The sequence below is a fragment of the Antennarius striatus genome, chromosome 16 (assembly GCF_040054535.1).
Source record: "Antennarius striatus isolate MH-2024 chromosome 16, ASM4005453v1, whole genome shotgun sequence".
Classification (NCBI taxonomy): Eukaryota; Metazoa; Chordata; class Actinopteri; order Lophiiformes; family Antennariidae; genus Antennarius; species Antennarius striatus.
In genome coordinates, this window is record NC_090791.1 from 16,280,786 (window position 1) to 16,308,508 (window position 27,723).

Here is a 27,723-nt window from a genome sequence, read left to right on the forward strand (position 1 = left end):
CAAAAATCTGGTGGAAGTAATTTTTTTTTAAAAACTCACAATGAACATAATAATTCATCACTTCTTTAAAAGTTAAAGCATAATACCCTAGCTGTGCAGCAGCAGGATAAGTCACAATTATTTTTTTCTCTCCTGGTCAATGGCTCTTTTTCAATCTGCTACTTGCCATCAATCACACACACACACATCCCTTCAGAGTTGAGAGTAAAAAATTAACTTATGCCAGGAAGTTGATGGTGTGACTGTTGTACATTGTATTAATAAGCATTGGGCCCATCTTTGGAATACCGAGTTAATGAGTCATGGTTCTTGAACAATACTATTTAAATATTTTAATTTTTTTAAAAATTGAAAGCATAGCACAGCATAATGATGGCAAAGCCAAGTAAATATTTGTTTTTTGATTTAAGGTTATTTATTTTACAATTACAAAGCTACAGTGACCAGCAGACAGTGTAGTGGATTTGTATTAAATGAATACAAGCAACTGATTTGCACATCACATTAAATTAGTGTCACTTTATTGATGCATCCTAAACTAAATAATTATTAGTTTGAAATTTGTCTATTTTAAGTTATTTAAGGTTAAAAAAAAACTGCTGGGACAAAGCCATTGCTTTTGCGTTCCAGACAATAACAAGGGGACATTAAGAAACTAGGAATCACACTGTAAGTTCAAGAAGCTTTACATCTCCTACAACTCCATGATGTTTCTCACATACCTGTTAGGTTACTCTTTTCTGACGACACATCTGTCCAGCAGGCAATATATTCTCTGTAATACAGGGATTGGACCCCAGCTGATAAGCGCTATGAATTCACTTTATTCATTTTCTATACCCAATACATCCGCTGTCTTGGGGTGCTGGAGCCTATCCCAGACGACTGGGGGCGTGAGGTAGGGGACACCCTGGATGCAACGCCAGTGCACCACAGATCCTAATAGAGACAAACACGCACGCACACCTACAGGCAATTTGAAAGCAGCCTATTCGCCTGAAGAGAAGAACCCACGCAGACACAGGGACATGCAAACTTCACACAGAGTAGGTCTCTAACCGGGAACCACCTTGCTGAGCGGTGACAGCGCTACCCTCTGCGTCACCGTTCCTCTTCCAAATTAGCTTGTGGGAACAGCAGTATGTCTTTGGTCCGACACTTGAGTAGGTTATCTCGGTGTACTCAGCATGATAATACAAACATAATACAAACAGCTGGAGGACAATTATTCATTCTGATCTTCATTCTCATTCTTTTAATGCTAGTAATGCTGATTTGAGTCTGTATTGGCCGTCATTGCATTATTATTACCCGTTAATTTGTCCATTAATTTGTGTTTGTGTGTGTCTGAGATTAATATATTTCATAAAAGAGTAAGTATCGGGTGAGGCAAACTCAATGTTGTGGGTGTGACGGAGATGTACACAGTTTCAAGTTTCAGCTGTCACCACCGGTTGAACTTGGGGTCTTTGACATCCATAGAGTTAGATAAAAAACCAAGAGAGTAAGCTAATGAAAAGCTAGTTTCAAATGTGAAACTCTGGAGTTTACTTATGTCAATGTAGTATTCCTTTTTTGATTCTATTATAAGATTTTAATTGTGCACGCAAATCTGTTTGTGTAAGAGATTAATTTTTCAAACAAACAATCATCCTTTTGTCAGTGACATTTGTTGTCAGTAACAGTAATGGAATCATCACCCCCCCTATTTACTTGGGTTAGACCATCAAGAGTTGCAATAAACAATGGATGAAAATATTTCAGATCTCATGTTGTTATAGTTACTTGAGGTTATGGAAATGTAATTATACATAAACTAGACAACGTGGGCGGCATACTGACACAGTGGGTAGCTCTGTCACCTCACTAGAAGGTTCCAGGTTTCGAATCCTTTCTGTGAGTTTATCTGCCTGCATGGGTTCTATCCAGGTTCTCCGGCTTCCTCTCACCTCCAATACATGCAGCTTAGGTAAATTGATCACTCTAAATTGCCTGTAGGTGTGGGTGTGTGTGCGTGAGTGGTTGTCTGTCTTTCATGTGGCCTCGCAGTGCGCTAGCGTTGTGCTCGGAGTGTCCCCCACCTCTCACCCTTCAGTCAATCGGATGACCTCCATCAACCCTGTGACGGAATCAGCGTTCAAGAAGATGAATGAATGACATCACACAGCCACTAACATTAGTCCAAAAAAAGAGTAGAAAACAAACCCATAGAAACAATCGCATCCATTGCAGTACAGATGTTCGGATTCTTACTGGTTTTTGCTTTGTTTCTTCTGCGTCTTCATCCGTACTCTCCACAGTAATATCTGTCTCTTTTTCTTCCTTAACTTTTTTGATTGTTTTTATTCAAGAAAGCACACGTCACTTGTTCTTTCTCCAAAAAAATCAAAAGGTTTTTATTGTAAATATTTGAACCATGTGTCCCTGACAAAAAATGTGTGTCAAAGACGCAAGGATGCACGCAAATGAGAACTCTGAACCTCATCCCAATCCTCAGCTTGATCCCAATTCCGAACCTGAACCTGAACCTGAAACTGTCCCAGTGCCTGAGCTTGTCCTGGAACCCAATCCTGATGAAGTGTCTCCATCTGTTGGAGAGTCTATGTTGTTACACCACTAACTTTGATCAGTGGTGGTTCTTTTAATTAATCCGAAGGAAGAGGCTGAGAGTTTTGAATAGTCAAGCAATTATGCAAATATATCTATACTGCAATAAAAACCTCAGAAAAACATACTGCAAACAAAGAGTTCTCTTAAACTCAAATATTAAAGCTGTATGAATCAATTATTTCTATGTTAATGAAACTAGTTACTCAAAAATATACGAGAAATTGTGACCAAGACTGACGAAAGTGGTGACAGAAAAAAGTCTGTAGAGACATGGATGTCTGTAATGTTCACCCCAAGAAGATAACACGGAGCAGCATCATGATTCCTATACTCGACAAAGCAGCTGTCTGGCCTGGAGCGCTGGACTTGAGGGCCCCTCTGTTGTCCTGGAAGGGTAGAGGACAGGAGCTGCCAGAGCCATACTTCTCCCCCAGTGCAGACACCCCCTCCCTTGCCAGCATGACACCAGAAAAGGTGATAGTTGTGGAGGCAGAGCTCGCCCAGGCACATCCTCCAACCCTCTGCCTTACCCACACGAGGTCACCTTTCTTCAGTTCCTGCATCAGGTAACAGGTGTTGACAGATGTTCCACCACTAGAAACCTGGGGCACAGGAATGGGGGGGGGGGGGCATTTTAGAAACAAAGTGATTCTGATTCAATGACGCTGGCAAACAAGAGCTCACTGGTAAATTATGATGTTAATAAATCTTTCATACTTTGACCTGAGAGATAGTATCTGTTGGAGATACACTTCCAGTTTTGCATGGAAGGGATCCCGCAATTAGTACTTGGTGGTTTTGTTTGCTTATTTATTTGTTCTGTTTCTGTGTTCAGTAAATTGTGCTGTATATTAGTTTGGATATTAAGGTGCAAGTTAAGACATGAGCACTGTAAAATTAGATAAAACAATCCAGGTTGATGTTTGGATGTGCGTTACAAACACAGCTATCTTATAAGCTTATCTCATAAGCTGACGGAAACTGCTCAGAGTTTCAGAAAAACCTCGTGTCACTTTCACTTTTAGTGCTGCTATTTTCTCAATGTAAAGTGTTACTTCACCATCTTGTTGTGCTACCAGTCTCCCTCTGGCAACAATCTTAATAATGCCCCATATGCCAGGATATTAATATTTAATGTAAAATATTTAGCTTTCAAACTATATATTTATTTGATAACATTCACAGCTTGTCTTGTTAGGGTACTTTGTAGGTTGATCATGTAGACAAGAGAGATGAAGATTAGTCTAGTTATTAGATCACTGTGTTGTAGAGGATCCCCTCTTTTCTATGATCGTGACGACGACATGAAGTAGATTTTTAGAGTTTTCTGATTATTTATTAATTAGCCGAATGTTTCTTTAATACCAGTGCAATATTTATGGTTTGGTCTTGATTACCTGGCCGTGGCAGGACAACCTCCTGCTCCCTTTGACCATGATATCCCACATATTATTGTGTTCTCCGCGACAGAGCTGGGCAGCATACACAAACTGGTAGATTCCAGCGACCGGGGCAGTAAAGATACCAGTGTCATTGTTGTAAGCAGAGCCCTGATTCACCAACACCTGGTTGAAGATGATTGGGTTGAACTCAATATCTCTAAGAGAACCTTGGTGGGCAGCAAAAAACATAACAGCGCCCCCTGGGACACAGAATTGTCTCAGTCAAATGAAAAAAGATTCCACTTTCATGTCATGTCATATCAAATTTACTAACAATTGTAATGTCAATTTTGAACAGTGACAGTACATCAAAATTAACACACATAACCTACCTTGCTGTGTGTCTCCTGTCTGATGGGGTGTCTGTTGAGCGTTAAAATGGAGTTAGTTTAATGAGTCAGTCAAAAGGAGCTGAGTTAAAGGTCAGATCACTCACCACTGGTGCTGGTCCTGCAACAACCAAGCAGGTCACACATGAGATCGTCACAATACCAACAGCAAAAAGTATCTGTAACATAAAGGAACCAAACATTTTGTTGTCACAGCCTCGAAAGGTCTATCAGATCCTTACAAGCAGAATGAGACAGTAAATTACCTTGATGGAGTTCATCATTCCTGCTGATAGCTGTACAGTATCTGCCACACTTTTAATGGTGTCTTTGTGGTCAGCAGGCAAAGTCCAGCCTCTGTTTGACTAACACACACACACACACACACACACACACACACACACACACACACACACACACACACACACACACACACACACACGCACGCACACGACCAACATAAACCAATATGAATAATCAGAATGCTTATTTTTGGCATGTCACGAAATGAAATGCTGATGGGAAATATGTTCAATGAAATGACTTTGATCTGTAGACCATGATTGTTTTGAGGCAATTGATGTAATTAGCCATCCTACATATGAAGTATGGGTGAAGGCTGACATCAATGTATTTAAAATTAACTCATGGATTAACTTCAAATGATTATCAGCGTCCATTGTGTTTTTAGGTGCCAATCTATCTGGAACCTGTGAAATTATAAATAAAAAAAGTATACTGTATGGGGCATTCAAAAATGTAATACAGAATGTGATATAATGTTGGGACATGTTGGCAAATTGGTGTATTGACACTGATATCGTTTTTCTTTGTTCGCATTGGGAACATACAGTCCACTCGTAACGCCCAAGTCCAACTTCCCGGAGCTGTCAGTGTCTTCCACAGGAGCCAGCATGTCAACAGATCAATCGCCTGACGGTAATCAGTGTGTTTGTGCCATTCTGATGTCATAGTCAGGAGGAAAGTTCACTTTACAAAACAGACAGATGAACACAGAAAGATGTAAATAAAGTCATGACTCCAAAGATCATTAGACGGAGCAGAAAAAAGTCATTATAGGAGACATGACATGAGGAGACATTGCCACCATGAAGAGGCTCCAACCAATGTCCAGTAGGTAGACGAGAACAATTTGAGGAGGTCTCAGATATGGAAGACTCCCTTAGATCTCATATCAACCAGTGCATTCCCCAACTCTTCATTAAGATCTGAGATGAAGATTGAGGGAGTTGACAGCTACTTTGACACTTTCACATTCAGAGATGTACAGTAATAATTGTTGTTACAGTCCTAATCAGAAACACAGTGAAACAGGGCCAACAATGACCTTTAAACCATGATGATGCCTTTATTGTCATAGACTGATCAACAAACATAGCAAGTTTGATCATTTAGCCTTGATCAGGTAGTAAAACAGACCTGATGTAATAATAACCTTACATACAAACAGAGATTGGTGATATACTGTAGATGATGGAGGTGTCTGGAGGGTGTTTGGACCCTGGTAAATGTGAAAATTCAGCGATTTTGAGTAAAAATACCTAAAAATTTGTTATGTTAAATGAAAAATGAGTTTATAATACATATCGCTGGATAAATATTAGCATTTAATTTAGTTATTCCATTTTCCATTGTTTTCTTTCATGATGACAGGCCATCATGTTGGCATGTCACTGTTGGCTACTCACAACTCCCCTTGATCATTCCTCACATTGCTTCTTCCATTTTTTCACAACAATGCCGTCTCATCTCACTGCAGTCCGCTAACTACGTTACTTCACAACTCTTTTGATTCCTCATGTTTCTTTGAATGTTTGTTCCCATTTATGTTCAGCTGAACTAGACCGCATTTGTACTCCACATGCTGATCTCTCTGATTTCACCTTGTACTCTGTATCACATGATTTATAAGCATAGTGATATGAAGGAGGGTGATCAGGTATCTAGATTTGAGCATTAAAGTTTTCTTCAGACTGCATTTACTCATGAAATAAAGATGGTTCACATTTCCTAGATCTTATCTCTGAGTTGTCTCGAATATTATTTAAAACTCTGTGGATGTAAATTTTTCTCTTTGTGTATTTTGATGACTCCCCCTTGAACTGCCACATTATTGTGATGGGTGTTTGGGTGACTGGTGAATTATCCTCGGAGCTATGTTGTCAGGGCTTTATGAAGGAGTCTTACCAAGTCATGCTATTAAGTCTTATCACTGAGTGACCTCATGCTCCTGAAACTCACATACTGTACATCAATGTGTGTTTTAGAATTTAGATTGTGTTCAAATGAAAACCTTTAATGTGATTTAGTGGTCCTACTATGACTACAGTCATGGAAAAAAATGTTTAGCTCATATTATCTTCATTATAAGGAAATTAATATAAAAATATAAAATACATACTTACTTTCCATAAATATGTATAAGACCTACTACATATACTATTTAGGCCCATCAGTTCCACCAAGAACAAGAATTTGGCAACAATGGTGTGGAAAAGCTACCTTGTAGAGGCAGAAACCCAAGACTAATGGTGGCAGGTCATCTGCTAAGAACAGTTTGGGAGATTTATGGTTAGGGGGAGAAACAATTAACACATGTACATATATTTCATTTTAATATCTCTCTAAACTATAATACATTTCTGAATCCACCTTTAAACTAGAATTAAAGTCTATAAAACACCTTAACAATCCTTCTATAACATTCCATAACATATTAACATATTTACAGTCTATTTACATCTCGTGATTTCACCTGGGTGAGGTCAAAGATTGTAAAAAAGACTTCACTGAAATGTTATCCAGTAAATTTACAATTTCTTGCAAAAGTCCAAGGAAAAGACTGCAGGAAGTTGGAACTTGACCACTGATCAAACAAAACAGTCTGTGATTGAAGTTCACATCAGGTCATTACTCTGTTAAACTAACTGGGATGAGTCCAATATAACATATAACATATAACAAAATGAATAGAAACTAGGGATCACTTTAATTCCCCTCTTTCTTCTGATTAGTGAAGACTTGGCGCCTACTTTGCCAGCAAAGTAAGAGGTTCAGACATATCCTGTGTTATACAGATCTGTAAGACAGCAGCACAGTGTATGTCGTCTTTTACTTTTTAGGTTTGAAAACAATTCTGTTTGACCTTATTACTGATACAAATATATCATATATCATACAAAATGACATGCTGTCCCAAGCAAACAACTACAGTCCCAAAACAAAAACAAAAAAATCGTATACTTGTTCTTATAATACTTCTTACAAGTTGATTGATTGATTGATTGATTGACTGATTGATTGATTGATTGATTGATTGATTGATTGATTGATTGATTGATTGATTGATTGATTGATTGATTGATTGATTGATTGATTGATTGATTGATTGATTGATTGGCAGACTCAGTTCTTCTAACTCCACTGTTTATTGTTCCTCATTAACGTAAAGGGATGTGGTATATTAATAACCTATGTATAGATACTGGAGGGATTTCGTTCTGAGGTTGAATTTACTCTTTATTCTAGCCTAAGCTAATCACCTACTTTTCCACAGACATTAACATTTTTAATCTACTTATCTATCAACCAGTCAAGTAAATCTCCTCTAATCCCCGAAGCTTCGTTGTATTTGGGCTAGCTTTAAAACCTGTTACCCAAATGAGAGGTCAGATTGACGAGAACTTTCTTTCTCTTCAGCTTTCAATTGCGCAAGCTGAATGACTTTGGGGTCACTGTATTAAATGCTTTTATACAGTTGACTTTTTTAATGCTACCTTAGGTTAGCCCTGTTTAGATGTTAAAATCCATTCAGTCCTTACTACTTGCTACAGAGACTGCTCTAAAACATGCTAATGTTGGTGTACTTGTGGGGTTTGAGGTGGATGGATGTAGTTGGCCTCCTCCAAAAGAGGAGATGCATGACTCCTCCTTGTCCATGGACTGTTCTTAGCTAGGAGGCTAACATTTACCACCAGATGTAGTCACACTTTGTAGGAACTTGATTTTTTTGTCATATAGAAGGACCTTTTTTCTTTTTGGCGCATTTTAAACACTCATCCATTCCGTTGTAACTGTTCATTCCAGACAGAGTTGGGGTTAGGGAAACAGGAGCTGAGGGTCACATAGAGGTAAGTCACTGAATACTGTCCTATGGCTTATCCAGATGGTCATCATCCATAATATTATCCACGTGGTGGATAAGTCACAAGTTCATCACAACGCCACACAGAGGCAGTTTAGATTCACTATTTCGATAGTACTTCATGCTTTCGGTGATGTGAAGAAGCTGGAGAACCCAGAGAGAACCGAAGCAGACACAGAACACGTAAGCTCCACACATTAAGGCCCAGGTTCCGATTTGAACCCAGAACCTTGTGGATGACAGCGTTAATGACACTCCACCATGTTGCCTTGACTAAAAAGGAATCCACACCAGGAAAAAAGTGTAAAAAATTAACTTTTTTTTTTTTTACTTTAAATTGAGTGAAATTAACTTGCACATAAATCCAATGGATCCAATGTTTTTCATCAGATTTCAGTGTTGCTAAATATGAATGTTTCTGTATGATTGGCTTGTTAGAGGATATGGCTGCACAGTAAATAATTATTAAATAAAGAAAAAAAATTAAATTGACATTTTTTGCTTTGCTGAACTGGAACAGCTGCGGTGAAATCGTGGTTATTGTCATTTGTTCACCTTTTTTGTGTTGTTAGGTGTTGTGCTGTGTCCTCAATCATTAACGGTAATTTGTTATTATGGCTTGCGTTTTGAGTTATTTTTCTTTATGTCTCTTATCCCTTTCTTGAAGTTTGTGTTGTGAGTCCACCTCTGAAAAATGTTCAAAAGTACATTTTACAATTACATTGAAAATGACAAGTAGTATTTCCTAAAACATCTGGTAAAAATGATCCAGATTAAGACACTTAACTCTTACAGCGGGTGAGAGTCATTTTGTCTTCACCATGACATTCTTCTAGCTGTTGTTGGTCAATAAATATCTGTCTGCTTGGTAAAACCATGTCTTCTATTCCTACATGTTATAGAAAAAAGACACAGGGATGTGACTATCAATTTGTTTCTTTGACAAATCCATGCTAATGAATGTGAAGTGACAAAATGTGATGTAGTCTAGATGCTTAGGGATTAATGAAAGGATTACAATGACTGGTGTGTGATTGATCACTGTTTTCAATCATCGACATCTGGCCTAGCGCCTCAACAGGACAGCGACACTCTTTCAATCAGTCCAGCGCTAATCCTGTGTGGTGTAGAGAGACATGCTTTCTGATGGTCTGTCTGACTGAAAACCACAAGCAGGTCGTCGTAGTGCCAGTCACATGATTATCTGAAGCCTGAAAATACAATTCTGTTCCACTTAATTCACTTACCAGCCTTATAATTAAAGCATCATTGTTGATGGTACTAGTAGTGTTTTTAAAAGTCTATCACTAGTCCTGTTATTGAAAGAAATACAGTTTAACCATGTTTTCCATCCCAATAATTTTCATATAGTTCCCTGAAGTGTTGCAAGTATCTGTAGGAAATAGGGTTTCAGATATCTGATTTGCAGACACAATACATAATAAATATCTATTATGTACAGTAATATATATCAGTTTGTTGGACGAGAGTAGATTAGTGGTGGGAAATGACAAATGTATGTCAACAGTATCCAATGTGGAAATATACTCCCTCTTTTTGAACCATGAAGAGTCAAAATGTTTATGACCCTGGGGTCAAATGAAGATTTAATCACCCGACCATGTCAGTAGGGTTATGGAGACTTTGTTAGAAAAAAAAGATCTGTTATGAAATATGTTTATTCATGATAGACATCACATTCCGAAATTCATCTGCTTCTGCTTGTTTGATTTTTATTTTATTTACTTATTTATTTTTAATGTTTCTCTCTTGAAAGCAGCCCAACCTCACAGAACTACAAAACTGACCAGCCCTATTCTAAGGAAGGAAAAACAGCCTGCAGAGTGTATAATAAGTAAGTAACAAATGAAAAGACTGTGACTGTGGTCACTGTTCATTTCCTGTTCCCTACTGTTCCTACACAAATGCATTTTAATGGTTCGCCACTCTTTACTTCCAGATGTCCGCTGGTTTCTTTTCATTGCTTCTGGTCTTCAAGAGAAACAATCTGACGTACAAATGAACATGGCCTGATTTTAACTCGAAGTTCTGTTGTTTTCTGATCACAACTTGTTGATTGTATGTTTGTAGTACCAAATAATGTACTGTCTTCACTTCAATACCTTTTAGATTATTAAATCACCTCTATTTGTTTTGTTTTTCTCTCACTCTGTCTCAGTAGAAATATGAAAATGTCCTTCAGCTCTTCTGGCCATCCAGAAAATTCAAGTGCTTCTTTGTCACTAGTGAAGCCTGAGTTTAGACTTTAAGGTGTGTTCACACCAACTGTGAAGCAAATTTTTGCTTTCGTTTACTCTGGTGTGAATCTCATCCGGGGACCCTTACATCTTCATGCTTCATGACACAACATCAAATAAATTTTCCACCCAAGTTGGGAAAAGATTTACCCAAACTTCACAACATTGGTTATCAATCATGTCTGTCACATTTGCACTGACTTTGCTGTTAGGTTTAGAATGTGGACAGTCGACTCTAGGTGTGTGTCTGCGACTCTGTATCCCAGTTCTTTCCTCTGTTCCTCTTCCGGTTTCTCTCCGCCATGACCGTTGCTGCTACCACCGTGACCAGGACAGTGACAGTGATTACGAGCACGGTGGCTGTTTCTGCGATGCAGAGCTGACTGTCAACCCAGGCCAGCAAAGCCCCGACCAGCTGCGGAGGGTTGTGGCACGTCACATTGTGGTAGTCTTCGATGTGAAGATGGCGAACATGCAAGATCTTGCTGAAGACTCGGTGCAGCTCGCAATCACAACTCCACGGGTTGCCTGGTGTAACAATAGGACAGGAAACTGGGGATTAGTGTGTGTGTGTGTGTGTGTGTGTGTGTGTGTGTGTGTGTGTGTGTGTGTGTGTGTGTGTGTGTGTACATACAGTAACCTTACATATTGAAACCTTAAACCCAACCAAACACAGGAAATGGAAATATCTTTATTGTATTCATTTGTTCTACTTTTTATTTTTCAGCACATATTTCTTGATTATGGTCACAGAAAATTATTTATTATTTCATTTTATACTACTGTGACCCTTTCAGTAGAAGACAAGAACACCTGACAAAGACTACAGCAAACGAAAATAAGCGACCTGACAACTGGATGTGTGTTGCCATCGTATGAAGGTTGATGAAGGTTTTAAACTTGAGGTGATGCAGGTTGTTTCCCTCCAGAGCAAGGACAGCCAGACTGTAAAGAGGAGCTAGAGCATCAGTGTCTATCTGGGAGATGTTGTTGTTACTCAGTAGAAGCACCTAGACAGGCAGACAGACAGGCAGGTAGGCACAAAGACAGACAGACAAGTCAAAAAATAGGCCTATGTCATTCAGAAATGTCAAGGGGTATTTATATACCTCTAGTGCAGGCAGCATATCCAGGCTGCCCTGCTGCACCACAGTCAGCCTGTTGTTGTGTAGGTAAAGGTGTCTAAGCCTCGAGAGACCCCTGAACACACCAGGTCCAACCGACATCAGCTCATTGTAACTGAGGTCCAGCTTCTCCACGCTGTCCAGATTCTCCAAGCTGAGGGGGAATGGAGGGGGTCCCTTATTTTAGGTCACAAAACACAACCTGGTGGTCCGCAGTTGTCCCCAATGCTTAGATAATAAAAGGATTAGTCTAGATTAACCAAAGTAATGCAACTATACAAACAAACAAAACTGGACCAACCACTAGAATGTTAGGGAATTATGAAATATTCTAAATATAGAGTACTAATGAATTTAAGTGTAGTACTGACTCCTCTAGACTCCATTGTATTATTTGGTTTTTGCTTGGGTACCTACGCTTTTGTTATCATCTTAATTGAAGTCTCAACACTTCTGAGCAGTTCCTAAAAATTGAAATGAAAGTATCGCAAACCACTGATTGGTTCATGATTGAGACATCCGTCACAGCACAAACCCACATCTGTCATTTTTAAGCTCGTAACTACGCGAGCAGCTGTACTTTATTACATCGAGAGGGAGCAAATGTTCCTTTCCTTGATATGAGAGGAGAGAGGTGTGCAACACAGTAAAGTTTACTCCAGCAGTCATGCAAGGCATCACCATGACAACCATCTACCGAATACAGTACACAGACTAGAGATAAGTAGAAAAGTAAACCTCTGCAGCCTTCTTTTGGGTTGAAGGCCGACAGTCCAGATGGGCTTGCGACTTATCATGATGTGTGTTTAATTTTAAATCACATGTGGTGATCCACTTTAGATCGTTACAGTCCACATGAGCGAGGCTCACTTCATGAAGCAATGGTGAGCTTCACCTTCAGGAAAAGGACACCCCAGGTTTAGGAGGTCCACATTTGGTTTGCATTATGATTCTGGCGCTAAACTGGATTATAACAAACGATCATTTATATTGCACCAACAGCAGCTCAAGGAGTCTAAAGACTTCTTTCAGTATCATAAAAAAAACCTCCTGATCCTTAAGATCATCATCCTCCTTTAAGTCAACTTAGTCCCTGTTAAAGGAGGAGTTAAAGGAGGATGAAGGAAACATGCAGTCTATTGATGGAGGGACTGTTGACTTCCACTAGGAGCACCAATAGATAGACAGGTACCTGTTTCCAGATAAATGCAGCAAGGAGTTGTGTTCCAGCCTCAGCTCTCTGAGAGCAAACAGACTGGCCGAGAAGTCGGCAGGGAGAGATCTCAACTGATTCCAGCTCAGGTCCAGCTTCTCCAGGAAGGACAAAGAGAAGAAAGCCTGTGAGGTAGAGGACAGAAGCATCAGTTTAACTGCTGTGTTAGTTTCCTTTGTAATTTTCCCTCACTCTACTGCTCGTAAACATTGAGACCCAGACCGGATCCTTTTTTCCTTTACTGATCTCACCCTCTCGACCCGTTTTATTTAGAAGAGTTTATTATGCCATATCCCTATTCCTACCTGTGGTTGTATTTCTTGTATGTCATTGTTGGTCAGAACCATCACCCGCAGAGACCAAAGTCCAATGAAGGCTCGGGTGCGGATCTGGCTCAGATTGTTCTCTCCCAGCTCCAGCAGCCATGTGCCATGTGGGAGGCCCCTGGGAACATGCTCAAACCCTTGACCATGGCAGTCCACCAGGTCAGCGTGCTCATAACACACACACTGGCGTGGACACAACCGTGAGCCATCAACGGATGAAAAAAACGACTGAGCCGAATAAAAGGCAAGTAGGAAGGAGAGACGAGTGAGGAAAATGAGACACATGTTTTGATGGACGGCAGCAGGAGGAAAGACGATTTTCGGAATGAAGTCTGGAAGTTTTATTCCGCCATTTGTCAAGCCTCACAGTGCAGTGACACCTGGGAGAGAGGAGAACAATCATAGTGTTTAGTTTTACATTGAGATTAAAAAAGTCAAACTCCGGATAACCTAAACTAATGTTCAATGCTGCATTCATTGTCTTTTTGTTTCTTCCCCTTCGTGTGACATTTGGACAAACTAAAGAATAAAAATTGATTAGTTTAGCCAAATCCCACGGGTATATGGGATGCACAGCTCTTTGGCCGAGTGCAAATCTTGAGCATGTTTTCCAGACAGGAGGGGTGGGACAGAACAGAACAAAAAGTTGACTAAATGTTTGTGCAATATTTATCTTATTCAGCATTATCGTACTGCAACTTTTTCCATTCTGTCTTCAACTAGACTGACCAAAGAGGAATCCATGTTTTCTATAATTGATATACCAGCATTAAATGATTATAAAACTTACATTCCTGAATGCAAACTAAGTGTTAAGTTTATTAGTGACACAGGTTTTTGATCCGATTTACCCTGCATCTCCCATCCAAAATATAATTACATAATCACAGCTATTAAGTTCGGGGAAGCACAAAGGATTAGAGTCTGTCTGATATACAAAGAGCAAAACCATCTGACAGCAACATACATATTTATATTTGTTCACCTGGAAACTCTTTGTTGTTTACTTTTAACTAATTCAATATCAGTGCTAATAGCTACCTTTCACAATTCTCTATGTTGTCAAATCACACAGTGAACTTTCTCCCTGCATTCTTCATATGAATAAAATGATCTATGAAAATAGAGAAAAATCATCTGTCAAAAAACATCTTCAAGCTCTGAGTCTTCCTCTTGTCCTCAGCTTACTCACCTACTCCACTGCTGGAGAACCCAAATGATCTTGATTCTGGATCATCAGCTTCTCTCTGTGCTGACTGGATGACCGCTAGATCAGAAGAGATGACCGGGAGATGATGGACGGAGGGAGAAATGTGAGGATGCTGATGGAGACCGTCGGTGCTGTCAGCTGTGCCTAATCCTCTAATCCTCTCCAATCACCAAATGCTTCCCCTCATTCACTGAACGCTCGCAGCTCATCTGATATTTTTATCATGCCTCCGTCTCTGTCCTCCCCCTCTCATCCCTGGTACCACTCAGGAGATTTGGTATCCCTTTATCGCCCCCCCATTCTTTTACTAACTTTAATATTTTTTGAAGACTGTTAACCCCTTGTTCACAAACTGGACAAAGCTAATATGTTTGCAAATTCAGATGAATGCATTAGTGCCACTTTCATACAAGCTGAATTCAGGACGAAAGAAGTTTCTTGCACTGGAGTTTTAGGTGTACAAAGTCCCTGAAAACACTGCTTCAACATTTTAATTCATCTGATTCATTTATAGTATATATCACAACCGCACAGCAAAGGACATGGACACTCCTAAAGAAGGAGACAGTGTGAGAGACAGACTTTTGTGAGTGAAAACATAGTAGTTTGACTTACTACACACAATTGATGCTAAGAAAACAGGACAAAGGGAACAGCTGATGTATAGTTTAATTGTTAAAATGTTGGTGTAAGGAAAGAAAATACCAATGTTGACAATTAAGGTCGCACAGTAACCAACTGAGGAGATTTTAATTTATATTTGCAATATGATGTTCCGAAATAATTTTTCCTGTTGGGGATGGACTTACTTCATGTTGAGATAAATTTAATTTCGAAGGAGGAATTTAAACTTCAACAAAAAAATAAATAAAAGATGTAACAATATGTTTGTGGTTCCTACTAGAGTTTCCGGAGGACACATTTGAGTGTGACACTGCCAGAGACCGATGCAGTAGAGTACATGTGTTGTGAGCTGTTCTGCTGTAATAAATACACTAGTAAGCATGGATATTGCTTTAACCGTCCGTTCAGATAGTTTAGTGTTTAGACAAACAGGACAGAATGAAACATTATTAAAGACTGTATGAATTAAAAGAACAATATTGTATTATACATTCATTGACATTATTAAATGTATCTTTAATTCTAATTATTGATTAATAGAAAACTTTTTGATATTTTTAATGTGTAACGTAAATGTTTAAAAATGTCATTATTATCTGAAAAAGTTATCTCTCCGATAAAAGTTGAAATGACGTCATGACGTAGCAGGACGTTCAAAAATCCACGTGTCAAAACACGGAAGTGAAGTTTTCCCTGGATAAGATTTACGATTCATACGTTCGTGAGGTGGACGACCTATACAACTCCACCCGTGATTGGCTCTGATCGTGGATGACGTCATCACGTAGGGCTGGTTGACAGGACGTTGATTACGGAAGAAACGTCACGTCTTCCTGACAGGAGGATCGCTTTGCATGGACTCTGTTGGTGTTAGCCCTGCCGTTCATGGCGACACGAGGTGTCCGTAAACGCACCAAGAGGTGTCCGTCAACACACGAGGCTGGAGGAGAGGCCGTCCTGCTAACTTAAAGCTAACGGCTAACAGGAAGGTAGGACACGTGATCGAAGTTTAGCCACATGACTACGATTTATTGACAGATATATCATTTAGTAGCTGTTGGTAAGAACATTTCACACAAGAGTTGAAGTTGCAGTTTGGAAATTATCCAATTATCCATTAGTACATGTGAACGTAGCAGGAGATTTCTAACCTTAAATCAAATGGATCATTCTAGAGGCCGTCAGTCACCTGATTGAATCCACAGATCTGAAGATCTGAAGGTGTCTGCAGCAGGTAAACCAGGGACATTCAGGAACTGGAGGTGTTTGTCCATGAGGAATGGGCTGAGATTCCTCAGGAACGCTGCCAGAAGCTGGTGTCTGGATGTGTGTTCTGTTTGTGACTGTGTCAATTTTGTTTCTGTCTTTAGATGTTAGGGGGAAGACTGGGCCTGGCGGTGCTCTTCATGATTCTGAAGGATTCAATTTTCTCAAGCAACCCTGACCTGCAGATTTTTGAAAGTCAGCGATTTCAGTGAAACCAAACCAAAGGTAAACATAGAATACTCAACTTGGACTCCCATCATTCATTTTTGTGACTCCATGACAATTTGAGCTGTCAAGTCAAGTGTCGTCCTTCTGCAGCAGTCATGGCCGAGGCCGGAGCTCATCTGACCTCCACCTCAGTGAATGAGCAGCCGTCCATCTTTGAGGTCCTGGCTAAGGAGTCTCTGATGGAGGCGGTGAGGCCTGCACTGAGACACGCAGTCAAGGTAAGGCTAGCCCTGATTCATTAACAGAGAGAGATACTGTCAAACCTGCCTGTTTTAGTTCCCTGTGGATTCCTTCAGGACACCATTCAACCGACGTCGATCCTTTAAAACCCGACTTCGGACACAAAAAGTGAAGAATGCTACTTCAGTAAAACCGTTCTGATTTCACTTCAGTCCTGCTTTTAGGTTGAGCTCAAGAATAACCAGTGTTACAGGAGCCAAACCAGGACGATCAGCTGTTCACGTTGGTCCGATAGGTTGATGACATCATACAAAGACGACGACACTTGTAGGCTGGACAGCCGTGGACCAATGACAGAGCCGAGTTCTGCCTTTACGGCAACGCTTTTAAAACATCCCATTGGCACAGAGCAGTCAGTCTACTTGTGATTGTTTCAAAAGGGTTTCCTTCTGTCTGCATGAAACAGGTTGAGGAGGGGGTCACTGTGAGGTCAGAGCCGTCCAGCTCACCGTTGGATTTCTCTCAGTAGAGATCACCTCGACATTTAGGTGGTCGGTTGATGTTGCGCCTCTAACTTCAACTCTGATGATCTTCTCAGGTTCTAGCAGAGTCCAACCCGTCGCGTTTTGGCTTCCTGTGGCGACGCTTCGATGAGTTCTACCTGATTCTGGACCTCCTGCTCCAGAACCACTACCTCTCTCACTGCAGCGCCTCCTTCTCTGAGAACTTCTACGGCCTGAAGAGGGTCGCGACAGGACAAGGACTTCCCGTTCGCCTGGGGTTGACCCGGACGGCCCACTGGCGGTCTCTCCTGCTGCTGTGTCTGGCGCCGTACCTCCGGGCCAAGCTGGAGGCGATGATGACGCGGCAGAAGGACGAGGAAGACTTCTCCATCCGACTGGCCCAGACCAGGAGCCAGAAGCTGTACCGGGCGGCCGTGGCGGCGTACCCCTACGTCAGCTCGGCCTGGCAGGCCTGGGCCTTCTGCCAGCTGCTGCTGTTTGTCTTTGGAGCTGCCAGGACGCACAGCCCCCTCCTGTGGCTGGCGAGGGTCCGACTGGAGCGGCTGAACGCTCAAGACATCAGAGACCTGGAGCTGAGGAGCAGCACAACGGGCCCAGCTGACGGGAGGTACATCTTACCATAGTATTATTGAATTATTTACGGTAATTTAAACGTTTGTGAACCCTCCCCATACTGACATTAAACCACCTTCTATCTGTATTACCTTTTCCCACACTCTTATAGACTTGTAACACCCCCGGTGTTTCTTATGGTGGGCATGGATAACACACACTATATTCCTTGAACGGTCTTTATTTGGCGTTCAGCCGTAACAAGGAACAAACAAGAACTGACAACGATCTCCCGCTCGCGCTCTCACACTCACGTCCCATTCTTTGTCTCACAAACACACGCAGAACACACACTTAGGCCAACTCAGGGCAACACACACACACGACAGAACAACACAGGTTATCACATGTGTTTCAAACATCGCTCAGAATCAGATCACAAATAAAATGGGAAATAATGTAAATTCTGTATTTTTGAGCGGTCCGGTACCGATTGACCCACTGACCGTTACCGGTCCACAGCCCGGGGGTTGGGTACCACTGATATAGAGGATGTTATTATACATGTTACCCGAATGTTAAATTCACCACCCACAATGCAATGTCCCTGTGTTTGCAGCCTCATGAAGAGAGCGTGGTGGGTGATGACACAAGCAGCGAGGGGCGTGGCCGTGTCGCTGTCCACATCCCTGTCACTGGGCGTCTTCTTCCTGCAGTTCCTGGAGTGGTGGTACTCCTCAGACAACCAGAGCACCATGAAGTCCCTCACGTCTGTGCCAGCCCCCCCTCCCCCAGTCCACCTACATCAGGAGCCCAGAGGTCAGGAGTCTCCACCCGGCTCTGCCGGTCGTGGTGAGGAGGCCCGGCCCGACTTTGACAGTAGAACCTGCCCGTTGTGCCGGAGGCGACGCACAAACGCCACGGTGCTGTCTACGTCAGGGTTTGTCTTCTGCTACCGTTGTATCTACACCTACGTGAAGGCAAACCGCCGCTGCCCCCTCACCGGCTACCCCACCGAACTACAACACCTCATCAAGATCTACTCGCCGGAGAACTAGAACACGTCAGCGGGCGGAGGCCGGATGTATGGCCGACAAACAGAGGGGCCGTTTCAACAGGAAACGTCTGTTGTGTTGAATTCAGGGACCACATTTTTCACATGGGGGCCAGTTTTTACTCAACTTTTCAGTGTGTTCCCTCATTCAATTGTTTTCTGTGAAGACTCACCTAGATAGAATAAAGCATCCTGCGCCTCGCCCTCCACCACACACACATACTTTGGTGTGTACAGTATGTGTGCACATGCTCAGTGAAAAACCCTTCACTATAACAGAGTAAATACTCCGTGCACACGCTCTAATAATCTAATAATTATATGTAGATGTGGAAGCGTCAGTGCCACCTACTGTAACGGATGTGTAATTACAGGTGACCCTGGGCCCAGTGACCCTACCCCTGGATCGTTCTATGCATTTTTGTTTTCCTTTTGTATAATGATGTATAAAGATTTATTAAACCTTTGATACGGTTTTTGTATAAGCTAATGTCACAATAAAGTTGCAGGTGATAATCATTTAAATAAATATAAACACTTTCAAATGTTGGACTATGTATGTATGGCTAGTTTGAAGCTATAGCTACGTAGCCCATTCAGAAAGATTAGACTAGCAGCCAAGACGTCTGAAGAAGGTTTAGAGCTGCTGGAGGGCTGATTTTTTATTACTCGCTCATATGAGAACTGAAAAGTTCAACAAGCTGTTGGTGAATTGCTTTATTGAGTTTCCAGACAAGTTTAACAACAGGCCCATTTAAAAAACAAACAAACAAAGGAACAGATAATCAGGATCAACGTCACGACATTACAGTGAGTAATAAAAAAAAAGGGCTTCATTAAAATGTCCACAAACCCCTGAAATGACACCGAGTGTGAAGAATCACGAGTCACCTTCTTCCCTTTAAGCTCCTGCAACACGATTCGTCAACGAGAAATCAGGACGAGAAATAAACGGGCGTAAAACTTTGCAAAAGGAACAAGTATCATCATCAATAGTCACAGTAATAGATTGCTCGAATAGCGTGTATTGCACATGTGTACACATATATGCACTTTATATACATGTGAGTCAGCAAAAATTAGACACATTGTATTGTCTCAACAAGAAAGAGTCTGGATTAAAAATGACAGCACAGACAGAGAATAATTAGGAATGTGCTTGTGATAAGTTCCAACGCAACGGTTTATTCCAATTATTCAGTCACGAGCCGGACGACAGAAAGGTAACGGAGAGAACGCCTCCCTCAAAAACACGAGGAGGTAAAAGAGACGCGAGAGTCACACTGATGTTGAACCTCCTCTGTCCCAACAAAAGTCCCGACCCCCCCCCACTAGAAGGACACTACATGTACACCACAGTATCAAACATCAAGAAATATACAGCTTGTACTTGTAGCAAAATAGTTTGTGTGTGAAATTGTGCGTTTCACCTATGTGTGTGTAGGTGGAAAGTTATGTAGCCTCTGGAATGGAGAGGTTTCGTCACTCTGATCAGAGCGTGATCAGCACCGTTAGTTCTGGGTTTGTGGCGCCTCCAAACTCTGAGTACAAACTAATGTATGAGCTGCACTGAATCAGGCTCCTTAAAGCTTTGATCTGTGTGTGTTTATGTGTGTGTGAGACGCCTGGCCGCATGCGAGTCCCGCAACCAACCTGACCTGATTGATGAGTCTTCATTTTATACAGCCCCGATTCTAAAACACAGGTACGATGCTCCATAAAATATTAACCAGAATGTCTCACTTTCCTGATCCTTTTTCAATTCAGCCTCACAATTCAAAGTCACACCTCATTTAATTCATCTTTGTAAATACAGTACATGGATATTCTGAATTTTTTTTTTTTTTTTGGCCAGCAACACGTCTAAAAAAGAAAAGGGTGAACAAATGTTTGGTAAAATTGTTTAATGATCAAAAACACCTGATTGGTTCATCCAAAAGGTCATCAAACGGTTCTTCATCATCAAGAAGATGGAGACAACACAAACGTGTCCATACTTTTTAGATATAGGTTGCTGGTATCAACTTCAGAATGGGTGTACAGTATGTTTACAAAAAACAAAGTTTCTTAGGTTGGGCATTAAACATCTTGTTTTTGGACAGGATCCAATTGAATTCAGATTTAAAAGGATCGTCCAATCACTGCACGCTGTGCAGTTCCAGCATTTTTGGAACTGGGGTCATCGTCTCATTTCTGCCGACTGTGTTCGAATCGGTTAATCATTGAAATCTCAGAACACAGCGACATCGCTAAAACAAAAGTTCAAGTGACGTGCCGTCTGACCGCTACAGCAACACGCGTGGAATCAGCCAAAAAATAGATCACGAGGAAGTCCAACAACCGTCTTCGGGTCATTATTTCTTTGCTCTCTCGCTCTATCATTGCACTGTTGCATTTAGTCTTTTTCGATTCACCAATGTCTCTGACTTTAATCTCTTCTAATCACATTACAAATGTGAGACTTTCTGGAACGAGGCCTGACAACCGAGGATAACGGGGCGTACTCCTTACGTTTCACGCGAACACCTTGCAGGTGTGATTGTCAGTTTCAGAAAATGCAAACAGAAAGCTCTCAGGCCAGTCGCCTACTTCGCCCTGTTGGAAATTTATGCTTGAGAAATTTTAAGATAAAAATGAAAGAAAACTGCGAGAGGCTTAAGGGCTTCTGGTGTGTTCACACCGACCACTACACAATGTTTACATGCAGCACAAAATCCTACAAAAAGTAGACACAGTTTCACAATGACGTGACAAAAACTGATGAGAAGATGCTAAATTTACATTTTCATCAGCTAGGATGAAAAAAATTTGTGTGATGCTGTGAAAGCGAGCAAACGTCAGTCAGACACTCACAACCTTTGGTCAGCGACTCCTAATAATGCTGTGAATGACGGCTTTTGGTTTGTCGACTTCCACAACAAATATAAGGCAACGAATGGAGGTCATGGACTCAGGTTGTGACGGATCGTGGAAAGAAAAGGCAAAAGAGAAACACTGTCGTTAGCTTCTTCTTTTTCTTTGGCTTGTTGCTATTTTCCAGAATAGAGTGGCTAATATTCACGTTACTGATGTGACTCCAGTCTGATGATCGTATGGACACATTTGCACGAGTAAAACGAGGTGAAAACCTGCTTTGCGTCGGTGTGAACACAACAGTAGGTGGACTTGTTGCTGCTTGGTGCCGTTCTAGATCAGGCTGCAACAGGAACGATGGACAACCGCTAACCTTCATCTGTTTTGGAGCTCTCAGTCCAACCACTTCACCCCCCCCCCCCCCAACAAGAGACACGTCACTGCTGACCCCTGGTAAAATGAACATAATGGCTTAGAATGTTGTAAATATGAACTCACTGGACAGAACCTTTGGTTGGTTATTTGACTTATAACGGAGTCTCAGCAGCCGTTTGTACATCAGACTAAAAATTGAAATAATCTGATCAGTATTTAGATGCTTTCATTGTTAAGTGTTTATGGAAAGTTCTGCTGCAATTTAAAACAAAATGGGATTATTGAAAAATTAAAGACCCTTAAGTATGAGTTCAGGTTTTCCATTTTATATGAACTGATTTATTTAATTAGAGTCGTTTCAGGTTGAGTCTCTCCTGAATTGTAAACTAGGGAACGAGAGAAGAACTGCTTTCAGTCAAATGGGATTCAATTTCCAGACATAAAGGACTTTGCTGTTTGGTGAGTAACATTTTTTTTTAAACGCAATTTCTCGTAGAAACATTAGAAAAAAAAATTATAGCATTTAATTAACCTAATTTTAATTCATCCACAAATTGGCGATGGTGACACCCTGGAGCTTTTGGTTGGTACGGGGTCGACAGAACCTCAATAAGTATGTAAGAATGTACATTCAGCTGAAAACATGTCCAGGTTTTTATAACCACAGAACTAAATAACTACCTGCTGTTTTTGCAAGGCTAATCCGTGCTAATATATTCTGTGATCGACTCTTCTCAGTACTGGTTCAGGTTTGGCTACAAAGGTGACTGAACTTCTGAACTGGTCACACAGGACACATCTTTTTCTGCTATAACAGACGTCTGGGGCAGGTCGGTGACTGAAATGTCCACGTTGGGGGGGGGGTAGGGGCTATCTGGGATATGTAGTATGGCAGTCCCAAAAACACAAACCGTGACGCGGGTAGCTAAACCCTGTTGGACTACAAACCGAGTTAAGGACCATCGACCTGGACATGGCTATCTATGTCTGGTCCAGCCAGAGGAAATGCTGCTCACCTCCAACTACTACTGACAAGAATCTCCAGCCGCCCTAAACATCTGTAAACAAACAAATAAACAAACCAACAAACAGGTGGTTGTCTGATGACATCAGACCATGTGCTTTCTTCTCGTTGGACAGCCGAACCTCAAAATTCATCAAATATCAAAGAGAATATAATCATAAATCCAATCTGATTGGATAAAACACTGTTTACATATACATATGTATACATATATACATATATGTGTATGTTTATATATAAACACACATATATGTATACATATATTTATTTCTATTTAGATAGAATATTTTTTCTTTTATATAAAAAAGAGAAAGTTTTTGTGTTTTTATACATACGTATGTACAGATATAGAAAAATGACCACAATGAGTCTTCTGTGACGTAACTGGGCAACAGAACAACACACATTATTTACACCAAACAGGAAATATTAGAATTAAAAAAAAAATACAAGAGATTTGATGGTCATTCTAGTGTTTTAAAACGAGTCACAATCCCATAAGGAAGTGATCATAACCCGTGATTCATGAGTGACAGAGTGGGTTGTGGTGATCTTAAGTGATGCTGATTCATTAACATGAATAATCCTAAAACAGGCCAGATCCTGAGACACTCAACCAAATCCCAGAAAGGTTGGATTGAATATTGCTATTTTAATATGCAAAGAACATTTTTTTTCCTTCCTGGATAAGTCTAGTGTGGAACGATGGCTTTTAGTCAGTCGGGAATATCTGGTTTGACTACTGCAGGACTAAAGAGAAAATCCGGAGATGCAGTTTTAAAACCGTTGTTGAAAGTATTTTTAAATCAAGTCTGGTGATTCTCTCTTACTGCATGTCTTCAAGATGTAAGTAAGATGGGAAATAATTAAGGCATCCAGATGAAGAAAAAAATCACTTACTGAAACAACAGCTGTGTGTGTCTATGTGTGTGTATGTGTGTGTGTTTCATCAGTCCCAGTCGGCTGGTTGCTTTGCTGAGGTGCTGCGGCGGTGGTGTTTTGCGGTTTCTGATGGGTAGTCTTTAAGAAAAGGCACCTAGTTCCTCCTCCTCAGCTTCTTTTAAAAGCGATGATTCCTCCTCCATCGGCCAATCCCACGTTAATCAGCCCGTCTCTGACAGACAAACAGACAAGACGTCTGCTTCCTGTCTGGCATTTCGACAGGATTTAAAGTCAGGTTTGCGTTAGAAAGACGCGAGGCTGATTGGGTGGTGGACGGGAAAAACTTCAGAGGTGCAGTGTACAGGTGTAAAGTGTACAGGACGTGTCTCCTCACTCATGATCTCCTCTTCGGGTTTCCATGGAGATGCTAACAAGTCGTCTGCTTCTCCTTAGGCAGGTAAAACGTCAGAAAAGCACGATGTGTCCACGTCTTTCGTGATCCCTGCTGTCTCCTGCTACCACATCATTCTCCTCAGCCAATTCGAGTACTCCAATTCCCACTCTGTGTGTGTGAGTGTGTGCGTGTGTGTGTCCAGGTACCTACACACACTCCACGGAGAAAATGGTACGGGAAGATAAAGAGGAGGTGCCAGAAGGAGGTGAAGGTGGAGTCTTTGTGTGGCTATTGTCTGAGCTCCTCCTACAACACTGGCTCTTCTTCCATTGGCTCCTCAGTGGACCTGGAGGCGGGTCAAAGTCAAATGAAACTGGAGTAAGAGCACTTTTTTTACATTTTTGAAAATAACAAAAACCTCTCAAATTTAGTATTGCACCTCCTCACATGGTTACAATTAGCTAGAACTGAAGATGTGTAGCTCAGAGCATGCAATGTTATGCATGGTTATCAGAGGGTGGTGACTCTACCCGCACTGACACAGGAAGTAATATCCAAAATATGAGAAAACATGAGAAAACATGACAAAATCTGACAAAACATGACAAAAGATTTTTTTAAAAACTTGAAAAAAGGAGACAAAACATTTCAAAACACGACAAAATGTGACAAAACGTGTCAAAACATTTCAAAACATGGTAAAGCGTTACAAAACATGACAAAATGTGACAAAACGTGACAAAACGTGACAAAACGTGACACTCTCTCCCTGTAAATAAAAACTCACATTCTTTATATTCCTCAATCACAACCAAAATCAATCCTAAACAATCACAGCAGAACTGAAACACTTCAACACAACATCAGTATCTTCAAATAATCCTATATAAAACATTTCACAAAACATAACCAATCAATAATAAAACATGTCACTTGCATGGATCCCATCTAACTAGTCCTTGTTGGTGTTGTGTGTACTCTTTGCTGGTACCAGTGCATGGCAGGACTGCTGGGTATGAGGTGCATGTGTGTGTACTTTTATACTTTTGTATGTATCAAACTGAGCTCTGGTCAGAAAATGTATGTCGCTGCTTGTTCACCTGGATAAAGCTCAGGTAAAAACTGAGCAGGAACCTGTCTGAGTAACAAAACCTCCCGGTGGGTCACTGTAGGTCCATCAGACAGCAGCTTTAACATCAGTGATGCGGTTGGCAGAATGTGGGCACCTTGGATGCTGACAGTGGGCTAACCGACACTAACCTGCTGGTTTCTGTGTCGGTCAGAGCAGAGGCCTGCTGCTCTGCATCAACAGTAAGGGACGCCATGGCGCTGACTGTTTCGGCCTCATCCTCCGACTGGCCCTGAGCCCCTTTTAGGGGGCCGTCTGACACCGAGTACCCACTCGTCTGAGACAAACTCTGGAGACAAGGCCAGTGTTTACCTTCAAGGACGGACAGAAACACAAAGTTAAAGACAGTTTGTGGATCAACAGGGGACACATATATTCATCTGTGTGTGCTTCTCACTCTGGATTTCTATGACTCTCTCTAGAGAGGCCCAGGCTTTGGGACATGGCTGCTCCTGAGGCCACTGGAACACAGAGTCACACTGAAAAAGACAGCATGAAATCATGATTATAAAAGTATAAAAACATTTTAAAAAAGATATTTTATACGACAGTGTTCAGATACATCCAGAAAAGACACGATACGAATACGATAATAAAATAAAAGCCGCCTGTGACTGACTCCAGGTGTCTCGCCTGATACTGATGAACATTTCAGGAACGTCATTCAAACGTTTGCGGGTTTGATATCTGATGCTTGTGATCAGCTTCATTTCCCCATATTTCTCACACATTCTTTTCCACCCAACCGGTCAAGGCGGATGACCGTCCTCCAGAGTCTGGGTCCTGCCCGGAGTTTCTTCCTCAATGAGGGAGTTTTTCCCCGCCACTGTCGCTTATACTTGCTCTGGAGGGTTCTGTTGGGTTTCTCTGTCTGTTAAAGCGCTGTGATTAATTACTATATAAATTAAGGTTTATTTATTGATTGATTGATTGATTGATTCTTCAACAGTGAGTTTTCTCAGATTACCAAGGAGCCACAAGGGCCTAAAAACGGAAACATCCTGACTTTCTCTCTCACCGGATCTCCCAGAAGTGCAGACACACACGCCTCCGACGCGTCACAGATGGCGGTCAAGTCATGGCCGCCCTCCAGCGCCATGACAACGCGCCCGCCCGCCAAACCCATCAGCAGCTGTGTCAGCTGACCGAAACCTGCCGAAACACACAGTCATTCAACACAAATCCAAACTCTTCGGGCCTGGTAGTCAAGGTAACCAGTATTGTACTCACACTTGGCGGAGACGTTGTATCCTCCCAGAGGAGACTGATGACCCTCCACAGCGTCGAAGCCTGCAGACACCAGGACCACGTCCGGACTGAACTGCTGGGCGATGGGCATCACCACACTCCTACACACAAACACACACTCGTGTCTTTCCTACCAACTCGTTCATGTCACCTTTAAAAAAGCCCTCCAAAAATTTCGGTGGACAACAACCGCTCATTACCCAACCAGGGTTTTATTGTGAAACATCTGGAGGTCAAAATTAAAGAATTAAAAGGAAAATTAACGTACTTGTGAGTATCTGATTTTATATAATTTAGTTTAAAGACTGATGTCCAGTAATAGTATTCTTTACCTAAAGGCAGTGAGGTACTCCACATCACCCATAGGGGGCTCCACTCCCCCGGTCCACGCTATGTTTACGTTGAATCCAACGCCTGCTCCTGTTCCCACCTGCACACAGACGTGCATTAATTTTCTTTAACTTTGGTGTGTGTGTGTGTGTGTGTGTGTGTGTGTGTGTGTGTGTGTGTGTGTGTGTGTGTGTGTGTGTGTGTGTGTGTGTGTACCTCTTCAGGCGCTCCACTGCCAGGAAAGAAGTTTCCATCGTCATAGCGATGGAGGGAGATATAGAGGACACTGGGATCACTGTAGAATGCCTGCTGGGTGCCGTTGCCATGGTGAATGTCCTGCAATCCCAACAGCACCAGAGACAAAGCCGATGAGACTCAAGAGA

The 27,723-nt window shown here is 41.5% G+C and overlaps 4 protein-coding genes across 8 annotated transcripts in view; 1 reads left to right on the top strand and 3 right to left on the bottom strand.

Annotated features, from left to right (window-relative positions):
• Positions 1–317: 317 nt before the first annotated feature.
• LOC137609858 (complement C1q-like protein 4) lies at positions 318–4,697 on the bottom strand. The gene is made up of 5 exons (XM_068337196.1): positions 4,648–4,697; positions 4,489–4,502; positions 4,385–4,415; positions 4,008–4,252; positions 318–3,212 (listed from the first exon to the last, which is right to left on the bottom strand). The coding sequence occupies exons 4-5, from the start codon at positions 4,239–4,241 to the stop codon at positions 2,898–2,900; spliced, it is 549 nt and encodes a 182-aa protein (XP_068193297.1). The 5' UTR covers positions 4,242–4,252; positions 4,385–4,415; positions 4,489–4,502; positions 4,648–4,697; the 3' UTR covers positions 318–2,897.
• Positions 4,698–10,272: 5,575 nt separating this feature from the next.
• si:ch211-237i5.4 (decorin) lies at positions 10,273–14,794 on the bottom strand. 2 transcript variants are annotated; one of them, XM_068337701.1, is made up of 6 exons: positions 14,660–14,794; positions 13,447–13,847; positions 13,121–13,266; positions 11,914–12,082; positions 11,652–11,814; positions 10,273–11,332 (listed from the first exon to the last, which is right to left on the bottom strand). In XM_068337701.1, exons 2-6 carry the CDS (start codon positions 13,750–13,752, stop codon positions 11,040–11,042), a joined length of 1,077 nt encoding a protein of 358 aa, XP_068193802.1. In that variant the 5' UTR covers positions 13,753–13,847; positions 14,660–14,794; the 3' UTR covers positions 10,273–11,039. The 2 variants fall into 2 exon arrangements, with proteins under 2 accessions (XP_068193802.1, XP_068193804.1); XM_068337703.1 differs by lacking the exon at positions 14,660–14,794 and adding an exon at positions 14,509–14,553.
• A 1,220-nt stretch (positions 14,795–16,014) lies between these two features.
• Positions 16,015–19,650, top strand: pex12 (peroxisomal biogenesis factor 12). Of its 2 annotated transcripts, none has more exons than XM_068337013.1 (5): positions 16,015–16,290; positions 16,672–16,792; positions 16,865–17,013; positions 17,574–18,106; positions 18,671–19,650. In XM_068337013.1, the coding sequence occupies exons 3-5, from the start codon at positions 16,891–16,893 to the stop codon at positions 19,107–19,109; spliced, it is 1,095 nt and encodes a 364-aa protein (XP_068193114.1). In that variant the 5' UTR covers positions 16,015–16,290; positions 16,672–16,792; positions 16,865–16,890; the 3' UTR covers positions 19,110–19,650. The 2 variants fall into 2 exon arrangements, with proteins under 2 accessions (XP_068193114.1, XP_068193113.1); XM_068337012.1 differs by having other exon boundaries at positions 16,016–16,290; positions 16,886–17,013.
• Positions 19,651–19,807: 157 nt separating this feature from the next.
• hdac5 (histone deacetylase 5) overlaps positions 19,808–27,723 on the bottom strand; it is a 50,074-nt gene continuing 42,158 nt past the window's right edge. For all 3 annotated transcript variants that reach the window (XM_068335944.1, XM_068335943.1, XM_068335942.1), the window contains 7 exons: positions 27,557–27,676; positions 27,343–27,440; positions 26,993–27,111; positions 26,781–26,914; positions 26,160–26,241; positions 25,894–26,074; positions 19,808–24,979 (listed from right to left, as the gene is read on the bottom strand). In XM_068335944.1, the coding sequence (XP_068192045.1) occupies positions 24,940–24,979; positions 25,894–26,074; positions 26,160–26,241; positions 26,781–26,914; positions 26,993–27,111; positions 27,343–27,440; positions 27,557–27,676 (774 nt within the window). In that variant the 3' untranslated portion in view covers positions 19,808–24,939. The remainder of the gene's footprint in view (positions 24,980–25,893; positions 26,075–26,159; positions 26,242–26,780; positions 26,915–26,992; positions 27,112–27,342; positions 27,441–27,556; positions 27,677–27,723) is intronic.

What these genes read in the sequence shown, in the direction of transcription:
- LOC137609858 (XM_068337196.1), bottom strand. Translation starts at nt 4,241, where the DNA reads ATGTTTTTTGCTGCCCACCAAGGTTCTCTTAGAGATATTGAGTTCAAC. An exon ending in GGTTGTCCTGCCACGGCCAG is followed by an intron (nt 3,213 to 4,007) that starts GTAATCAAGACC and finishes CCTGTGCCCCAG; the next exon opens with GTTTCTAGTGGTGGAACATC.
- pex12 (XM_068337013.1), top strand. Translation starts at nt 16,891, where the DNA reads ATGGCCGAGGCCGGAGCTCATCTGACCTCCACCTCAGTGAATGAGCAG. An exon ending in CACTGAGACACGCAGTCAAG is followed by an intron (nt 17,014 to 17,573) that starts GTAAGGCTAGCC and finishes TGATCTTCTCAG; the next exon opens with GTTCTAGCAGAGTCCAACCC. An exon ending in ACGGGCCCAGCTGACGGGAG is followed by an intron (nt 18,107 to 18,670) that starts GTACATCTTACC and finishes CTGTGTTTGCAG; the next exon opens with CCTCATGAAGAGAGCGTGGT.
- si:ch211-237i5.4 (XM_068337701.1), bottom strand. Translation starts at nt 13,752, where the DNA reads ATGTGTCTCATTTTCCTCACTCGTCTCTCCTTCCTACTTGCCTTTTAT. An exon ending in TACAAGAAATACAACCACAG is followed by an intron (nt 13,267 to 13,446) that starts GTAGGAATAGGG and finishes TCTACCTCACAG; the next exon opens with GCTTTCTTCTCTTTGTCCTT. An exon ending in CTGCATTTATCTGGAAACAG is followed by an intron (nt 12,083 to 13,120) that starts GTACCTGTCTAT and finishes ATTCCCCCTCAG; the next exon opens with CTTGGAGAATCTGGACAGCG.